The sequence below is a fragment of the Sardina pilchardus genome, chromosome 13 (assembly GCF_963854185.1).
Source record: "Sardina pilchardus chromosome 13, fSarPil1.1, whole genome shotgun sequence".
NCBI lineage: Eukaryota > Metazoa > Chordata > Actinopteri > Clupeiformes > Clupeidae > Sardina > Sardina pilchardus.
Window position 1 is genome coordinate 7,022,488 of NC_085006.1, and position 19,312 is coordinate 7,041,799.

At 42.6% G+C, this 19,312-nt stretch overlaps 2 protein-coding genes across 3 annotated transcripts; both read left to right on the forward strand.

Annotated features, from left to right (window-relative positions):
* The first annotated feature begins 22 nt into the window (after positions 1-22).
* Positions 23-7,830, forward strand: rsf1a (remodeling and spacing factor 1a). The gene is made up of 17 exons (XM_062553109.1): positions 23-188; positions 1,101-1,192; positions 1,322-1,414; positions 1,586-1,791; positions 1,971-2,122; positions 2,393-4,080; positions 4,189-4,392; positions 4,492-4,596; positions 4,725-4,804; positions 4,924-4,978; positions 5,085-5,185; positions 5,272-5,342; positions 5,451-5,640; positions 6,539-6,801; positions 6,899-7,081; positions 7,316-7,536; positions 7,675-7,830. Exons 1-17 carry the CDS (start codon positions 35-37, stop codon positions 7,828-7,830), a joined length of 4,014 nt encoding a protein of 1,337 aa, XP_062409093.1. The 5' UTR covers positions 23-34.
* A 1,837-nt stretch (positions 7,831-9,667) lies between these two features.
* On the forward strand, positions 9,668-17,292 carry clns1a (chloride channel, nucleotide-sensitive, 1A). 2 transcript variants are annotated; one of them, XM_062552162.1, is made up of 9 exons: positions 9,668-9,923; positions 10,043-10,162; positions 10,398-10,534; positions 10,705-10,824; positions 11,015-11,125; positions 12,782-12,805; positions 14,208-14,381; positions 16,717-16,783; positions 17,010-17,292. In XM_062552162.1, coding segments are annotated over exons 2-9 (753 nt in total). In that variant the 5' UTR covers positions 9,668-9,923; position 10,043; the 3' UTR covers positions 17,011-17,292. The 2 variants fall into 2 exon arrangements, with proteins under 2 accessions (XP_062408146.1, XP_062408145.1); XM_062552161.1 differs by having other exon boundaries at positions 9,668-10,162.
* The last annotated feature ends 2,020 nt before the right edge of the window (positions 17,293-19,312 follow it).

Below are 19,312 nucleotides of genomic sequence, written 5' to 3' on the forward strand. Positions count from 1 at the left end.
TCTGTTTCATCCTACTGACTACCCTATTGGAAAAATGGCTGCTCCGGTGGCAGTAGCGGGTTCTTCCCCCGGTCTCTGCCCAAGCTTTGCTGTCGTCTGTTCATTCTTGGAGCGTTACGGTGCGGTATTGGACTTACCTGAACTGACTTTCCCACAAATGGAGAGATACCTTCTAGAGACATCGACAGGTAAAAGCTATCTGCGACGTTCTGGAAGGGGGTCTCCATCACCATCATGCTCTAACGTTAACGTTACTGTAGCGAGCTAGCTGCCTGAACATAGGATGTTTTGATACTGTGTAGGAGAGTGAAGTCTCGTTCTTTATAAACATAACACCATTGAATGTCAGCAAGTGAATGTTTAGCTGTATATACTATAATATGTGAGGCAAAGTGGCCATCATCATCTAGCAGTATGATCAAAAATTGTCAGGTGTAATTTTCCACTGTAGCTTGTTTTCCCTGATAACTCGTGGATCAAATTTACAGTAGCTTCTACAATGTAGCGTATATGAGCGAACTTAGCATTACTCATTGTGGCAACATTATATTTATTTTAATCAGTTTGTTTGTGTGTAGGTGTGCCAGATCCTAACTGTTCCTAGAATATTCTAATATTAAGCATAGCCTATGGTTGGGTAAAATTTTGACAAATAGTGGTTCACTGTCAAATAGTGTCTGCGCGTGCGCACAACATACTCCTAAACTTCCTGTTAGCAGTAGTGGCTCACGTTCTAGCCATGTAACTACTGTACTTGACAGTGATTGCCCCTTGGTTGACCTGCGCAAACTCAGCCATGTTACAGTATACCGACACAAACTTTACCATTTCAAAATATATTATTGTGAGACATTTCATGACTGTTTTTGCTGCTAGCTGTTATGATGCTGCTAGCTAGCGCGTGCAAGAACGGTAGTGGACACAGTATAATTATCCCTGTTCATGCAACGACTTTCTATTATATTTTTAGAGTCAGTTAGCTTGTATGTATTGACTCTAGACATGTTGCCAAAATTAAAGTCGTTGCCTTATTGTTGTCTTTTGCACATCTTTCTCATGCTAATAAATGTGCCCATTAATTATTTGGTTTTACAATGTAGTCCCCAAGCCCCTGGTTGAACTCCATGTGAAACTTCTAAGGAAGATTGGCAAGTCAGTCTCTCCAGACAGATGGGAAAAGTTCCTAGTGAAGGTGAGTGCTGCTGTCGAATGATTATGTTGATGAAAGTGTGCTTGTGTGCGCGCATGCGCGCTGTAGTTACTATACTTCCAATTCTACAGAAGCCTGCTATTTCAATATCGTTTGTCTATTGAAATAAAGGTTTGCCAGGAGTTCAACTGCACGTGGGCCTGGGAACTTGAAAGAAAGGGATACTCTGAAATGACTGTAGAATCCAAGACTGGCATCCTTAAGGTATGGTGTTTTGCGTGATTCATCTATGTTGCACTAAATCAATTAATCTAATGTCCCTAAAAAGGTAAAAAATGTACTAGGCAATCTATTACAAACAGGATGTCTTCATGCTATTGCTGTGAAAGTCATGCCAGACTGCAGTCCCTCATCTCTTTATTTTGTTGTCTTCAGTACTTATGTGAGAGCCAGTTTGATGACAACATCAAATTCAAGACATCGGTCAATGAAGAGGATCCAGACAGGATGAGACTGCAGCCGATTGGTAAAGACAAACAAGGTCTCATGTACTGGTTCCAATTGGACCAAGACCAGAATGTTCGTGTCTATGTGGAAGAACAAGATGATCTAGATGGGACTACCTGGAAATGCATTGTCAGGTAAGATTGATCAAGGCATGACATGCATTATGATTTTTATAGTGAATTTTATAATAAATACAGCGCTTATTCATTACATTTGAATATTTTTTCTTTAATGTCACCTCAGTTATTGAAGCCTAACACATATGAGAAACAACATATGAGAAACAAAAACAAATTATATGCATTTTTAACAGGAACCGAAGTGATTTAGCACAGACTTTGGAGAAGCTTAAGGGGCAGATTGAGCCTGGCCCTACTGACCATAAGCAGGGTGATGGTTCAACCTGTGCCAGCCCTGTGCCAGAGGATGAAGAAAATGATGGAGACAATGAAGAGAATAAGAAAGGTAGTACAAGTTTGAAGCTTTAATATGTTGTGGTGAAGCCTGTAGAAAAATACAGTATGTGGGGCTGTAGTATTGTAGGCTAGACTCTAGAGGGTCTTGGTGAAATATAGTTGAAATAACTACGCTTAGAAATCATCACTTGTTTCCTGTCAGTTTTCACTGTCCTATATTCTTCACGGGGGGGAAAAAACAAGCATACACCAAGAAAAGAAATGATATAAGTAGTAAATGGTACATGAAATGCATTCATCAAAATTTGTTATTTTTAAGTCTCCACAGAGACCCATAACAATGAAGAATCTGCTGATGGTCCACAAAGAGAGGGAGCAGAGAAGGCGAAGTCTCCAGCATCAAAGGACACAAAAGAAGGACTGAAGGAACTAAACGAGCGGTTGCAGAGCAATTTTAAAACAGATGAAGAAGAGAACATTGAAATGGAGATGAAGGTCATAAATAAAAAAGAGGTCAAGGCGGTGGAAACACCTGTTATAGACAACCGGGTCAGCACCATTATTTCTCTGGTCAAAGAGGAACCTAAGGACACAGAGGTAGCGTGGAATGCTGTTTCTGTTGTCATGGCACCAGGTTCTGTGAAACAAGAAGTTAGTGCACAGTCAGAGGTTCGAGAGGAGACAAGTGAAAGGACACTGGAAGAAGTGGAGAGGGCCTTAAAGAATGACCAGCAAGCCAAGATACCACTGAAAAAGAGAGAGTTGAAATTGAGTGAGGGGTTTGGGAACAACCTAAACAGTAATAACAATCATCACTCTAACAACACACTGAACAATAATGGCACCTTGAGTTCGGGCATCATTGTCCGAAACCCTTCTGTCTTACTCACCAAGGCGCAATGGCCTTCAAAGGATGAGGCCCTAAATACGGAGGAAGGAAGGACAGTGGTATCTAGCAGTGCCTCAGATGTCACAGGCATAGGAATCACAACAGAGGCCAGGCCTGATCTATGTAATGGAGAGATGGCTCCAGCCAGGAACTTGAGTCAAAATCTGAGAGAGCACCGTGTGAGTGTCGGTGTGATAATGGGTCCCGTGGATAGAAAGAAGTCATTTGTAGATCAAAATGTCCCAATAGTTGCAGACAAAAATGGACTAGCTGGAAACTACATTAAGACTATTACAAGCTGCAACAAAGAGGGGACGGGAGACTCTGTTGTCCAGCATGAGGGAATTCCTAGTCCAGGGACTGTGCGCCAGTCTGTGCTTGTAAGGAAAGCCACAACGCCTGAGGGCCTAGCAGCAATATTACCGAAGACCTTTGAAGGCCAGCTAACCAGGACACCTGAGAATGACCTCAGCACAGTAGAAGGAGACAAACTCAGTCAAACGAAGGAGGAATCTCCCTGCTCAGCAAACATATCACAGTCTGTTGATGAAACGGCAAACAAAGCCTCTAAAGACACCAAGCCTCAGCCCACTGAGGAATCTACAGAGTGTTCTGGAGCTGAAGAGGATATGGGTGAGGAAGAGGAGGAGGAAGGGGATGAAATGACCACAGGAGAGAGTCAAAGGAAAGGCAAAAATAAGACTACAGAGGATGTAGATGGGAGTCCTAGGGCTTTTTCTAAAGAGTCAGAGAGCGGAAGCAGTGGGGACGATGGGTCAGAACCTGAGGGGACAGATGAAGTGTCCTCTGAGATCCAGAAGGAGGGCATCCGCCTGAAGATTAAGATTCCGATGCACCGGAGGACTCCGGAGTTCCAGCGGGAGAGGGAGCAGCAGGAGGAGGCCAGCGACGGGCACTCTCTGCGGCGCTCCGCACGGATCTGCCGACCAAGTCCCAAGCTGGCAGAGATCCAGGACAGGAGACAAGAGAAGAAGTATGCGGGGTCCTCTGGAGGTCAAGAGGATAAGGAGCCCGGAGACAGTGACGTGAAGAAATCTCCTCAAAAGAAAGAAACTCCCCGAAAAACAGACTCTGACGGGCAAAACAAACCCGGAAAGGTGAATATTAAAGTCGTCTGTGTGCCACAATACGAAGTGTTGGGACAGTTTGTTGTTTTCCTCTCCAGCACTTTACCGCGTAACTTACATGAACGTCCTATTTTCCAGGGGCGAAGGCGACTTCGACGCCCTAGATGGTCCAACACTCGGTCAAAGTGGCGCAAAAAGGGTGAAGGAGAGGAAGAGGGAACTCAGGAGAACTATCAGTCTGACAGGGAACGGAACCACAGTGACTCGGACTCTGCCAAGTCTGTTGAGAAGCCCAATGATGACCCCTGCAGGCACTGTGGTCTCCCCAATCATCCAGAACTGGTATGTCAGTGAATAATGTCTTGGCAGGGTAAATGTGGTTGTATGCATAATACAGTCAATTTAAGTGTAATGTTATGTTTGTATGTTATTTCTCTGCAGATTTTGCTCTGTGACCTTTGTGATAGTGGCTACCACACAGCCTGCCTCAGACCCCCCCTTATGATCATCCCTGATGGAGAATGGTTTTGTCCCCCATGTCAGCATGTAGGTGGATCTTGTTTTGACCCACACAATCTGGATGAGTCTGGATGGGATTTAGTTTGTGCCTGCCTGCTATACTATATATCTGTATATAAATATTACTTTTTGTTGTTCTCTCTTCGCTGCTTTAGAGACTGCTGTGTGAGAGGCTAGAGGAACAGCTCCTGAATCTCGATACTGCACTGAAGAAGAAGGAGAGAGCAGAGCGGAGGTTTGATTTCTCTTCTCTGCCCTTGATATACTGTATGCTGTGTGTACAGTAACGGTGTACGTTGTCACATGATGCCACCATGAGCTCACAACCTTTTGTTTTTTGTCCTGTCCATCTAGGCGAGAACGACTCGTATATGTGGGCATCAGTGTGGAGAACATCATTCCTACACCGGTAAGCGTGCCTATGTGCCCAGAAGGTGCTCATGTTAAATATTCATGTGATTTACATATTGTCTGCCCACTGTGTCTTCTTGTCATTCTACTCTCTCTCTCAGCAGGACGGTGATGCAGAAGAAAAGTTGGAGAAGAAGAAGAGCACAAAGAAAAACAAGAATCTCGAGAGGAGATCAACACGGACCAGGAAGTCCATCAGTTACAGGTGCTTGTCCTTTTTGGTCTTGGTCTTCCTGCATTGTGATTAAGTGTTGAAATGAAGATGCATTTTGCAATGGTATCTTCCATTAGGTTTGATGACTTTGATGATGCCATTGATGAAGCAATAGAGGAGGACACTACGAGGGAGACTGAGGCCCAAGGTAGGTTGGCCCCTCTGCTCTTCCATTATATTATATTGCTCCTCTCTGTTCTGCTACTGTATAGAAGGATATTGGATAATGTAACATTCTCATGTCCACGCTAAGCAGGTACTGGTCGAGGCAAAGACATGGCCACCATTACAGACCAGCAGAAGAGAGAGGAGGGGAAGGAGAACCAGCAACCAGCCAAACCCGCACCAGCACCTCGCAGGAAGAAGCGCCGGCGACTCAATGACCTGGATAGTGACAGCACCGTAGACGAAGAGGAAAGTGAAAATGACTTTCACCTCAGCAGCAGGTAGATTGAAGGGACAGGAAGCTTCGGCTGCCACACTTGACACTTTAAAAAAGAAACAAATTTCACCACTGGTAATATGTTTTAAAGGAATAGTTACGTATTTTACACTTTAAGCCCATTTTCTGTATTGCCTAGCATGCAAACAAGTGTTTGACACCGAAATCTCGACGATTGATCCTGTTTCTGCAATTTGGCTGCATTAGAATGTTCTCTGTATGGCTTTAACATTGCTCGTTACGGGCATTGCCTATTCTGTCCTTAAAACACCTCTAAACATTTGTTTTTTAAAATGTGCAACTTACCGAGTGGTTACTGGTCTTCAACGATCTTCTATAGCAAGTTTCGCAGCGAAATACAGCTTCTGTCATCTTTTATCAGGGATTTTCGAAATCCCGGAAGGACTTTTTCAGATACCTGACAACCGCGTGTGCCTAATATAACACAACAGGAGTTGAATTTCGCTGCGAAACTTGCTATAGAGGATCGTTGAAGATCAGTAACCACTGGGAGTTGCACATTTTTAAAAACAAATGTTTAGGGGTGTTTTAAGGACAGAATAGACCATGCCTGTAGCGACTAGCGAGCGATGTTAAAGCCATACAGAGAACATTCTAATGCAGCCAAATTGCAGAAACAGGATCAATCGTCGAGATTTCGGTGTGTCAAACACTCGTTTGCATCCTAGGCAATACAGAAAACGGGCTTAAAGTGTAGAATACCGAACTATTCCTTTAATAATTGAGAGGTACAGTATACACAGTATTGTATGGGGTAGTTTTGACCCTTCAGTCTTGGAGGTACTTATCTATCTTGGAGGTATCTATCTATCTATCTATCTATCTATCTATCTTATAGATGTAAAATCTTTGCTCTTCCCTGTGTTATTGTGTAATTCTAGCACAGAGGAAGAGGAGTTTGTGGTGTCGGGCGATGAGGCAGCCAGTGAAGCCGATGCCGGCTCCAATGAGGGCAGTGACAGCAGCACGGCTAGCAGACCAAGTCAGCGGCGATCACGGCGGACAGCCACCCGGGGCCAGGTCCACAAAGGCAAAAGCAGGGGTAGGAGCGGACGCAAACCACTGTCCCGGCAGCGAGCGGGCTTGTCCGATGAGGATGAGGAGGAGCTTGAGACTGATGAGGAAGAGGAGGAAGAGGAGATTGGTATGTCTACTGATCTAACTGAAGTGATATGATATGCGACACACTGTTCATTATGATGCGGTCCTACTGTGGTCAACACTTTTATCTCTTGCTACAGAGACGGAGGGTTCAAGTGAGTTCAGCGACAGTGACGTGGACACTCGAAGGCGACGCTCACGGCGGAGCCAGAAGCTGCAGGTGAACTACTGTGAGACATCGGAGTCGGAGGGCTCTCAAAAAGCCACAAACAAGGACAAACCCCACCCTCACCGCCGACGCCTCACCAGCTCCAACAGCGAGGGTGAGTCTATGGGACCTGCTGTTGTCATGGTTACGGTTAATGATTGAAAGAGTCACCAAGACTTTATTTTGAAGCCTAGTGAATGAGAGGGATACAAAAAAGGAAAGGTTGGTCATTTGCCAGCATGTACGCAGTCTAAAATTAGTCCTACTGATTTTTTTTTTTAACAACTTGATATAAAATGTTGGTGACACATTGGATTTTTTTTTTTCCTTCTATGACTCAACGTAAAAGGCTCTGAGGAAGAAAAGGAAGACGTGAAGAGGACAAGAAAAGAGAAGAGGCGGGAGTCTTCACGGGAGGACTCCAGGAGGCTTCTGCTGAAGCGGCGGAGAGACTCCACAGACGAAGAGGACAACACCGGGCAGGACGACTCTGACGAGTCAGAGGAGGAGCGCCCGGTCCGCAAGCGGCTCAATCGAATCGAGTCCGAGGATGAAGAGGGGGAGGAGGAGGCGGGGAGGGAGGAGGAGGAGGAGGAGGAAGAAGAGGAGGAGGAAGACGAGCCTGAGGTGAAAAAAACACCCAGTGCCGTGACAGACGCCAGCAGCATGCTGTCACCAAGCAGACATAGGGCCACCGCTGGACCTAAGAGTGGAGGTGGTGGCCGTCTGGCATCCAAAAACAATGGTTCGAGCCGGCACAACGGCCTGGCCTCGCAGAGGCCCTCCACTCAGGACGAAGAGGATGACCTCTACGGGGTCACCGACATTGTGCACTTCGTTTTCAACAGTGAACAGGCATTGTGACAGGTCCGCCCAGTGTGTTCATCCATGTTTTCTCTTTTTTGCCTTTCACCGACTTCCAGCCTTTTTAAAACTTAACTGGGTGTACCACGTCTGTTGCCATCAGTTCACCTGGTTTTTAGCTGTCTTTGGACCAAACCATGAATCTACTGATAACTCTGTCACTAGATGCGTGCTAACTTGTGTGTTGTTCGTGTGAAAGTGCTGTATGAGTGCTCTCCAGTCCCCTGCTTCATACCATAAAGCATGCACTTTCAGACAAGCAGTTGTAGTTTCTGGACTTTTGTGGACATGAAACAATAAGTGGCCCTTCCCACATGTGAAAGCACTTCGTTAAATGTAAGGCCAGTCATTTTGTCGTCTGTGTAACAGAGGCCGCCTCTGACCAGTGTAGATATGCTGTATATATTCAGCTTGTTCTGTAATGTATTCATCAGAAACTTATGTTCTTGGAAGTTATTTTTTGTGTCTGTCCTTGTAAAAAAAATTATATTTTATATGAGAGGGGAATATGGATGTGGTGGAAGCTGAAGACTATAGAATGCACAGAGGTCCCAGTATGAAAAATTACATTCAGATGATCACTTAAAGCTGAATTCTCATTGGTCCGGTCTTGATTTGTATTAGGAAAGGATTGGCATAGTCACACCAGGCCTGTAGCACACCAGTATGGTAGAGTTATTGGCATATTTTAGATAAAAAAAAATAAATTACTTGTTTAAGGACATAATTTAGTTTGGTAAAAATTTTCTACAAAAAAGTGTAATTTAACTGAAAGTTGCAACTACTGCGTTTCCATTCCACCAAGCTGCTCCCATGTGGTTTAAAGCAGTTACAATTGCTTTTAAAATTCACCATGCATATAGTGTGCTTGGACAGTGCAATTATGACATTGTTACAAAAGCCTTAGTGTCACAACACTGAAGTATGTGAACTTAAACAGGTCCTGTTAATCAAAAAACACCTTGGTGACTGAACTCTAGAAGAGTTGATGCAGATTTGAGGTGTGTGTTCAATGTGTGTGGCAGAACAATTTGGGAGAAAAGTACAGTGACTGAATCTGTAATGCACTTTCATCTAAGCACCTTCAGTGTCATGATGCCACACACAGTCGTCACTACAATTTCAAAAATGTGTTTTGGTTCAAAGCTTTGTTGTGCCGTTTCACCCCTGGATTGTTCCACCATGTTCTGGAAGGTTTATCTTTGAAACGCTATTCAGTGCAAAACCTGCCTCATTCAAATCTCTGGCCGCAAGTTCATTTAGAACACATCATAATGGTTGCCTTTGTCTGCTGTTAGCTAATGTGGTATCTGATTTAGTTCAGTTCCTCATGCTTCTCAACATGTTTAGTTAAACTCCAGTCCAGTTCAGACTAATAAAACAAAATGGAAAAAAAAAAACTCAAGTCCCTCTGTATAGTGTGTGTGTATAGTTACAATAAATTATGTAGCGTAGATGTTTTTATTATTATTATTAAATACTGGTAATAGTACACCTTCACAATAGCATTTCATTCCTGTTTGTTAATGGTGTCTGATAACATAACAGTATTCTGTATGAAACATGGGCTGTATTTCACATTTCTACCTGTCTATCAATTTGGGGGATAACGCAGTTGGGGAGAGAAGACTAATGAGTTTATTTATACCGACATGTGTTTTCATTTTTTTAGAGAGAGAGAGAGAGAGAGATGGAAGAAGGATTTCCCGCACCTCTAGAAAAATAGTGTTTAGTTGTTCCAAAATAGTCATAATAGGTAAGTGTCGCTCCTCCGACCAGAAGATGGCAGCAGCATTTTAGTCCGTTCTAACAGAAGCGCTCTCTTTCCTCTTGGCGCGAGGACATCTGGTTGGTAAACGCGAAAGCATGCCTGTTCGTTCGTAGGTGTGATGTTTGTTAGCCATCTACCTGCCGATGTGGTGTCCAGAACATGCTGAATTGAGATTTCGCATACATCACTTTATCATCGGAGGGACATTTCGTAATTTTATGGCTGTGTACTGCTGCACACTTGCATGATTCTTCATTTGTTGTTCGCTGGCGTCTGTGACTGGTTGCAGGAGTAAATTAGCCAGCTTAGCCTGACAAAATAGGTCAGTTTTGATACGTCGCTAGCTAGCTATCAGTTGTGTGAACTAGCTACTTGAAAGTGTTTCACAGTAGTAAGCCAACAGGAATTGTTTATATTTATCACGTACGTTACCCCTCAAAGAATGGTGGTGTTGAAAAGCGTTCCTCCTCCAAGTGAAGGAGTCCGGCACGAACAAGCCGAAACCACAGCGGTTTTGGACGGGAAAGGACTTGGATCAGGAACTCTTTACGTCGCTGAGTCGTAAGTTGAGCGCCTTTCTCTTTTGCTAGAGTAAAATTATGCCAGTGTATCTTGACAACATTGTCGAAAGTTGATTGCTAGATAAGTTCACAGAAAATTAATGTCTACACAATCGAAAACAGAAGTGAACTAATGCGCTCCGTTTAGTAGCTAGCGAGATGCTAGCTGACCGATTGACGTTTCCATGTAAGTTTCTACTGTATAGTAATTGAACGCACTCTCTTACCCGTGGCAGGCGTCTTTTTTGGTTCGATGGATCTGGGATGGGGTTTTCAATGGAATACCCGACGATCAGCCTCCATGCTATCTCCCGCGATCCGAGCGCCTATCCACAAGAGCACCTGTATGTCATGGTCAACGGCAAATTGAGTGGTGAGATACCATAGCCAATAACGCACCTTACTTTTGTTTTGTTTGTTGGAGCTCAAAGCGTGATTTGCTTCGACTTCTGTATCTGCATTTTGCATCACCATGCTAGTTCCAGAAGGGCTTTGTCTCATACCTGCCTGAAAGTCATTTGGACATGCATCTTGTTCCCTCAGATGATAACGAAGCCGAGATGCCAGAGCCTGCTCAGGAGGAGAATGAAGATAGTGACAGTGATAGCGACAGTGCCACAGCCATCACAGAGATCCGCTTTGTGCCCAGCGATAAGGCCGCATGTGAGTACCAAACTATACACAAGTGGATTTAATGTGTCCTGCCAAAGAGAAATGGGAAAATCTCTTGGCTAACATTACAGAGCACGTCACGGCACGTTGCCGTTAAATTTGCCTGTTGAATTAAGGTCTATGGAAACATTGTTGAATTACTATTGGATGTTTTTTTTTCTCTCATGTATTGTTTGTATAGTGGAGCCCATGTTCTCTGCCATGTGTGAGTGCCAGGCCCTACACCCGGACCCAGAGGATGAGGACTCTGACGATGACTTTGAGGGCCAGGAGTATGATGTGGAGGAGGCAGGTGAGTGTGCTGGACATCATCCGCAGCATGAGCTCAGGGGGCACTTCTTGGTGTCTGACCTGGCAACTTTGCTTTCAGTGTGCGAAGTCAGTGATTTTTAACCACTGTTACGTGACACACCAGTGTGCCATGGGAGATCATCAGGTGTGCTGTGGGAAATTGTCCAATTTCACTAAATTGGTCCAAAAACATGTATTATTTAGTTGTTGCGAATAGTAGGTTATGCCACTGTTGAGCGTCTGTGCCTGCAATGTAGTGACTTATTAACTAAATAAATACTCTTTCATGTCAGTGGGTGGCAGTAGGTGTGCATGAGAAGTGGCGGTGAATAACAGATATTGGGCTCCAGAATGTACATAAATAGTGCTATCATCATCTCTTTGGACAAAGGCGTCTGCCATATAACCATAACCATCATGGTTGGGGCAACAATCGCTAGTGTCTGATTGGAAATCAGACAAATATCTCTGATTGTTGGCAAGTAGTAGACAGTAAGATTTTTGCCCCCAGAAATATGACAGCCGCGTTCATGTAGCCTATGCCACTTAATAGAACTTGACAAACAATGAGGTATCTAGTTTTCTAATATCTATGAAAAGATGTAAAACGAGGATGAATAGGCCTACTTGAAAAGGAAATATGCAGACTCTGAACAGAACAGTAAACAATTGGAGAGACTAAATTGTCATTATTTGTGCTGTATTAGACTACAGTGTGTAATTTTGTTGGCTCAAAAAAGGTTGAAACACACTGTCTAAGTGACATTAGCATAAACATAAAATAGTCAGCAAGGTTTTATTACTGTATCAATATTTCTGAACTGAGGGCTCAGGGCTGTTTTCATGGTTTGCATGGATGTATTTGTTGATGTTTCTAATGCACTTAAAAGTGGAAATGGGGCCATTGATAATCCATCCTATTTCTTGTTGAAATGTGTTTATAGTTAATGTTTATTGTATAGTGTGCTCAAAATCATTTGTAATGTGGGTGCATTGCCCTGCCTCTGCAAATGTGATTCCATGTGGCTTGGAAGAAACTATATAATAATCCAGCTAATTAACAAGTTCCCTCATGTGCATGGATGGGAGCAATGTGTTTTGATTGACTAATGTGTTCAGAAATGAGCAAATTTTCCAGATTCAATAAGTGTGCCCAGTCTCATAAATTATACTTACTCCTGAACAACACCAGGGGGAGCTATTGACTTTATCATTAGTCCATATTCTTTTTCCCTAGTTTATGCTTTCTGTATAACGTGGTGGAAAGTTTTTTTCCTCTGAAGGAGGTTTGTTTGATAAATGTTCACTCATATGACCAGTTCTGCCGATAATATACATAATTATCATGTCAAAAAGACAGTTTTGGAAATGAACTACCAAGCTGTTCTGTCATTGAGGTCTATGATCTGCACTATTCTAAAGAATGTTTTCTAAAAGGATATTCAGTCATGTATTGGCTGATGTGAGATTAGCCCTGTAAACACACTAATCATACATTAATACCAAAAGGTTACTTTATTCTGGTAACCTTTTTTCATTCCCAAACTATCTGCTGGTATTTTGTTGACAGTAAAGCACCCCATAGGCTTAGCCCTTGGGTTTGTTCCAGAAATCCGTTTGAGAGACTTATCCAGGTATGTCTTCTGTTCTGTTCCAGAATCTGAAGTCAGAAGAAATTTAGGTAAGTCTTCATTGGACCTTCTGCCATGATGCTGTCCTTGTCCGTTTTTCTTTTAAGTATTATTTTAAGGTCAGCCTGACTATTCCTTAATTTAATGTTCCTTCTCCTACATAAGACACTTGCTGCTATTACTACTATTAATAGTGTAGAGAGAGAGGTGATTTGACCCTTGGTTGGACACTCCTTTTGCACTGGTGCACACAACCTTCAAAAGGCCCAGGGCATGGCAGGGACCCAGCCAGTAAGGGTGGGGATGGGGTTAGATCTTCACTTATGCCCTTTGCTACCCTGGTAAACTCCATTTAAGCTTTTCACTGTATTTGATTTGATTGGATTTTTTCACTGTATTGTTATGTCTTTGAGCAATATGTTGGGATATTTTCAAAAACAGCCCTGACATTTAAAACTCTCCTGTTACCTGAGGTTTTTATAACTGTGAGCAAAGGTAAAATTGAGGGCAATGTTGAATAACTGGTTATGGTCAGGCCTCTAGACTAATGACACTTGCCAAAGTTCCTGCAAAGAACCTGAAAATCATTTTATCCCAGTGAATATTATGAACAGTATTTCAACGGTCTGAATTACTTGTGGATCAATGTCAGTTGGCTCTTACCAATATCTTACCAGAAGGGTAGCATGCTAGTTGTGTTAGTGACATGAGCTAAGAGGTTAGTGTGACTTGACCAATAGATGAACTCTTAAAGGAATAGTTCGGAATTTTGGATGTAGGACCTCATTTCCAACTTAGCCGGGGTGATATAGGTCGGTGAAGACCATTTTCAGTGAATTTCTGCCCTTCCTTGAGTTGCAGCGTTCATCTCGTGCTAATCTGGTGCCAAGATAACGCAAGTCAACGGTAACATCCAGCCTGCCACTGAAAACACTCCACAGAACACCCGAAACAAATAAATTATAACGTCAGACTATCGATGCACATGCCTGTGTTGATAGAACAATGTTAGAAATAAAAAAGAACCTTGCATCGCATTGCAATAGCCTACTTTGTTCCCTGTATGGCAGTGGCGGATTGATCTTGAGAAACTAGTCCCTCAAAATGTAATAAATCATTGAGTTGCAAGGTTAGTTTTATTTCTAAAATTACTCTATCAACACGGACATGTATATCGATAGTCTGACGTTTTAATTTACTTGTCTCGGGTGTGCTGTGGAGTGAGTAGGCTAAGGGTAAGACTGTTTTGGATGTTACCGTTGAAATGCGTTAGCTCAGAACCAGCCTTAGCAAAGGGGAACGCTGCAACTGAAGGAAGGGGTTAAACGCGATAAAAACGGTCTCAACCGACTTATATCACCTCGGCAAAGTTGGAAATGAGGTCCTATGTCCAAAATTCCGAACTATTCCTTTAAGTTCCCCATTAGACTTTATTCTACCTGAATTCTGCAGAGCAAGGCCAAGGTGATGTGCCCACGTTCTACACCTATGAGGAGGGTCTGTCCCACCTGACGGCCGAGGGCCAGGCCACTCTGGAGCGGCTGGAGGGGATGCTGGCTAACTCTGTGGCCCAGCAGTTCCACATGGCTGGTGTCCGGATGGACGAACCCTCAGCCGAGTTTGAGGGTAAGACCAGGGGACTGATGTCTAGTGTCATTTATGTTCTCTAGAGCAGCAGTGTTTCCCTAACTATGCCATGAAGGCTACACAAAAAAAATCCATATTTTTGTTTTGTTCAGTTAACAGCAAATTATGGTTATAGTATTAAACAGACACTTTTTGGTTTTGCTATAAACTGTTCATTGTAATGTTAAGGTAATGATTTGGACAAAAAAATACTTGTCTGTAAAATCCAATAAACATAAAGACCTGAACTGTAGATGGCGCTAGGGAGTCATGTCCAGATTTAAGGAGAAGGAGCAGCCAGTCAGGATACATTCTAATTTCACACTTTTTGTCACTGTCCGTTTTTTTTTTTCTTTTAAAGAAAGCTCTGCTGTTCATACCTAGTCCTGTAAATGAGCCACAAGCAATTCAAGTCCATCAACACGGTGGCTATTGCCAGTGTTTCTTGTCTTCCATCAATACAATCGCATGTCATTGGAATTTAGTTTGAATTGGTTGTTTACATTTATTATTCTGGCATATGTATCATTTAGGTATGACAATAAAAAAAGTTGTTATTACATTTCCCTGCATCGGTGCAGAATATTTCATGTCATCAATTTGATTGGCTGTTGAGCACAATTACCAACAGCGCTTCACTCAACCAAACCCTGGGCTGCATCTTTAAGGACAAGAGGCTTGTCCCAGGCAGTCGTCTTGTGCATGTCAGTTGCATGTGTTAATGTGTGGAGACACATGTGCTTCTATTTGTAGCATTTCGCTCGCCCTTGTGCATCACCCCGGAGCACAACAGTGCTGCCTTGCTGACTCACAAGTTTGGGACACATTGGGATGCCATGTGCACCCTGTCAGAAAGACCCCTAGACTCCTCTCAGTGTCTGTTCCACAGCCTGTTGGACTGTATGTCAGGACAGAAAAATGGAACATGGAACACAAAATGTTTTTTTTTTTTTTTTACTATTATTATTATAATTTTTTTTGTAATGTAAAGCAGTTATTTTGTTTTGTTTTTGTTTAGTTATTTCTAAAACCCAGAGGACAAAGAATTTGTCAGCTTTTCCAGATGATGGTCTATGTTTTGAATGTGAAGCCCAGCTGCTGTTTCACCAGAGCAGGAAGGCATCCTGTGGCTGGTGACACTGTACAGTGAGGAGAAAATGTATTTGATACCATGCTAAAGTTGCCTAAAAAGAGGAATATAAAATCATCATTTGACAATTGATCTTAATTTCTTAATTCAAAAACTGAGTAAAAATAAAACCGCTAAGTACCCCAATTTTCTTTGTGATCGAAGAATGTTTCGTAAATAAATAAATGTTCTTCCTAAATGCTAGGGGGAAGGAAGTATTTGACCCCCAATGTAACCATATGGGAATTTAACACATAGGGTTAACATAGGGGCAGGCACATTTTTATTTTTTAAGGCCAGCTATTTCATGGATTCAGGATATTGTGCATCCTGATAAAGTTCCCTTGGCCGTTTGAATTAAAATAGCCCCACATCATTATACACCTTTCACCATAACTAGAGATTGCCATGGTGCTTTTTCCAGTAGGCCTATTAGCCTGTTTGATGCTCATTGAGCTCAATGCAAATCAAACAGGCTAATAGGCCTACTGGAAAAAGCACCATGCCAATCTCTAGCTATGGTCAAGGGAATGTGATGATGTGGGGCTATTTTAATTCCAAAGGCCAAGGGAAATTTATCGGGATGCATAATATCCTAGATCCATGAAATAGCTGGCCTTTAAAAATAAAAATCTGCCTGCCCCTATGTGTTAAATTCCCATAGGGTTACATAGGGGGTCAAATACTTCCTTCCCCTAGCATTTAAGGAAAACATTTATCTATTTACGATACATTCTTCAATCACAAAGAAAATTGGTGTCCTTGGCGGTTTGATTTTTACTCATTTTTTGAATTAAGGCATTAAGATCAATTGTCAAATGATGATTTTATATTCCTGTTTTAGCATTGTATCAAATACATGTGCTCCTCACTGTATCTCCCTCCCGTTCTTCCTCCTTCCCTCTTGCCCTCCCTCTCTGGAAGATATCAGTTGCCAATCCTTTTCCTTCCTTCCCTGGCTTCTCTCTCTCTGGCCCCACTGGAGTTGGACTGGATTAGATGCTGATGCACATCAGTCTGCTCCAGCCTCTGCTGTTTACTGCCTTAATGAGTCCAGCTGCCCACGGCAACAGATGCGCTGATACAGGGCAGCGCATTGTAAACAGGTGGCTTTGTTTGAGGATGTAGCCAGGGGAGAGCGTGTGAGTGAGTTTAGCATCTTTGAGTGGGCATCTGTAAAACTGGCTTTGGCTTTGTGTGTTTCAGATGGTATGGAGGTGGACTCCAGTTCAGCCGTGGCTGGCCAGTTTGACGACGCTGACGTAGATCACTGGTAAGCAGTTACGTCACCTGACCAGTTTCAGTCTTTAAGGACTATTTCGTTCTTTAGATCAGCAGCTTTTGATTCATTAGTCTATTCTTACTCCTAATCAACTTGCAGCATGCTACCCAATAATGAAATAGGCTTGTGCGGAGGGCTTAAATGTCATTTTTAGTCAAGTGAATGTTTTAGTCAGCGTTGCACTGGACGTTAATCTGCCATTTCCGTTGTCTTCCAGATGGACCGTGCCTCAGCCGATGGAGGCACTTAAGGGCTCTTGTAGTTGAACACGGGAGTGCCCATCCCGACGCTCTTACCCACAGCACTTCCTCAGGGAGCGCTCTCGGCTCCCAGTCTAACTGTTCCCCTCCCGTCACCATGGTTTCACATTCCCGGTCCCCTGGCTTCACACCCTTTGTGTTCAGTGTCTGTGTTGTTTTTGTATTTCTATCCAAATGGAGAAGCGGTATTCATGTATTTGTATAAGCTGTTATAAGAATAAATAGTTTTTTTGTACTAAGCACTAGTGTGTGGGTTGCTCTGTTTGTTCAGTATTTTTAAAAAAATGCTTCAGACTTAAGAACCCAGAAAACTTTAAACCCATTCTATGCATTTATATTGTCATTGTATATAATGAGTTTGAAAACAATAAAAATAATTTACAAAAAAAGAACTTTAAACCAGCAGACTTCTCCCACATCTGTGAAGTAGTAGCATCATTGCATTCTTAACTTATAAGCACAGTCCAATGCACCAGCGCTCTCCTCTGATGTCTGGTCCCAGTGGTGCTGTGTCTGGTTGTGTTCCCAGTGGTGGTGGAGCTGGACTCTGCCCTGGGCTGCCCCTCCTCCTCATGGGTAGTGCAGTGCGGTGCAAAGGTTAATCATTTATGAGTCGCCCTCTTTGGACTACCGCTCTGTGACCACCTCTCCTGCGTCAGCATGGGAAGGCTCTGTTTCAGATGCTACATCAACTTGTTTTTTAAAGTGCCAATGGCATAAACTCTGTCAAACGTCAAAGTCATTCTTCGTCATGGTTTTGTATTACTGTTAAAGACTAGAGTCTCGGTCAGTATGTAGTGATCGTTATATGATTCATTATGGTGATTTATTTGATGGAGTATTCAAAATTAGTACTGCCAAAGAGAGGCCTTTTTATGTCAGTGTCTCGTCAAACTCAAGGGGTTACCAGTCATACTACAGTATTTCAAAATGTTCCATACCTGTAAATGAAAAGAAAATGTAAAATCCCCCTTAATAGTTTTCTTCATCTCAAAATCATTTTTGATTGCACATATACTCGTATTAAAGACTTAGTCATGGACTTTTGACATGTCTGAAAATGTGTGGGAACCCTGTACCTCCTCTCTGTCACAAATAGCATACAATGGGAGAGTGTTATTTATGTCCCTGAAAGGATTACCACTAATTAGAGATTACAGCCTCTAGCAGAAGGCAGAGGAGGTGATGGATTTGGCTTTCAGTGTGATTTGGTGGTTTGCAAATATTGTCAGGTATTAGTTAATCTACTCACAGATCACATTTGTGGTACACCAAGACCAGGCTTTCTCTGTGGGCAAAATTAACATGTGACAGTTCCTAGTATCAGAGTGGGTTGCACTGTGTGCATAGAAATGTACTATATTAAAAACGTATATCAAGGAGGTTGAGAAACTGATGAAACTAAGCATGTCTGCTGCCCGGTGTTGTGTAGCCTTTATTTCCGAAAAAAAATAATCTTTTTTCAACTTCTGTGTACTCCAGCAACTCTTATACCAGGAGTCTCAAAACAGTTTTTCTTCTAAGAGTTACTTTGACAAAATGAATGTGGTTTGAGAGCCACTCTTGTCTGATATTGGTGGCTCTCAAACATATTCTCAAATATATGGTATTCACATATAGCTGTTGAAGAAGCTTTATGCATGTAATGCTCCTTTCAACTCATTTACACTCTGTTTGTAGACTGCTATCTGGAAAGCTTGAGCAATTGCTGTGGGTTTTGAAAAGTTGTCAACATTACAGATGTGATTTAGATGTGATCATGTTAATGTGCATTATGAAATCAAAGAAAAGTATTCCGAATTTGTTTACCAAAAGTGGTTGATTTGAAAAGAAAAAAACAAATGTCCTCTAAAACAATGAATCATTCCCTTGTGTCTGCTTTGAGATACTTTAGTCTGTACTAGCAGAACCAGATTTGGGGTCTCATTCCTCAGTCGTTTTGTTGGAATGCTTCTGGTCAGGCACGTCAATCAATTCCCGAAGGAAACAAGCCATCAGTGGTGGAGTTAAGTAGTCTGGCTATCACCAGACTACGTTCAATCGTCTAAGATTGAACTTTAATCTGAGGAGTCTGCGCTGTATTTCTATTGCACAAGAGGCATGATCAATGGACATAGTTCAAATGACTTAACGCATTTGGATAGTCCTGCAACCAATCAGACCAATGATCCGTGCACCTGGTGGTGTATGTGATTGATTCCAGCAAACGTGTACATGAAGCAGAACAGGTACATATGCAGGTTTCCTGCCTGAGCTGCAG

Bases quoted from the DNA above. Each gene is read 5' to 3' on its own strand.
- clns1a (XM_062552161.1), top strand. From the start codon at position 10,044: ATGGTGGTGTTGAAAAGCGTTCCTCCTCCAAGTGAAGGAGTCCGGCAC. The intron at 10,535-10,704 runs GTGAGATACCAT...TTGTTCCCTCAG, and splicing joins GGTCAACGGCAAATTGAGTG to ATGATAACGAAGCCGAGATG. The intron at 11,126-12,781 runs GTGAGTGTGCTG...GTTCTGTTCCAG, and splicing joins GTATGATGTGGAGGAGGCAG to AATCTGAAGTCAGAAGAAAT.
- rsf1a (XM_062553109.1), top strand. From the start codon at position 35: ATGGCTGCTCCGGTGGCAGTAGCGGGTTCTTCCCCCGGTCTCTGCCCA. The intron at 1,193-1,321 runs GTGAGTGCTGCT...ATTGAAATAAAG, and splicing joins GGGAAAAGTTCCTAGTGAAG to GTTTGCCAGGAGTTCAACTG. The intron at 6,802-6,898 runs GTATGTCTACTG...CTCTTGCTACAG, and splicing joins AGAGGAGGAAGAGGAGATTG to AGACGGAGGGTTCAAGTGAG.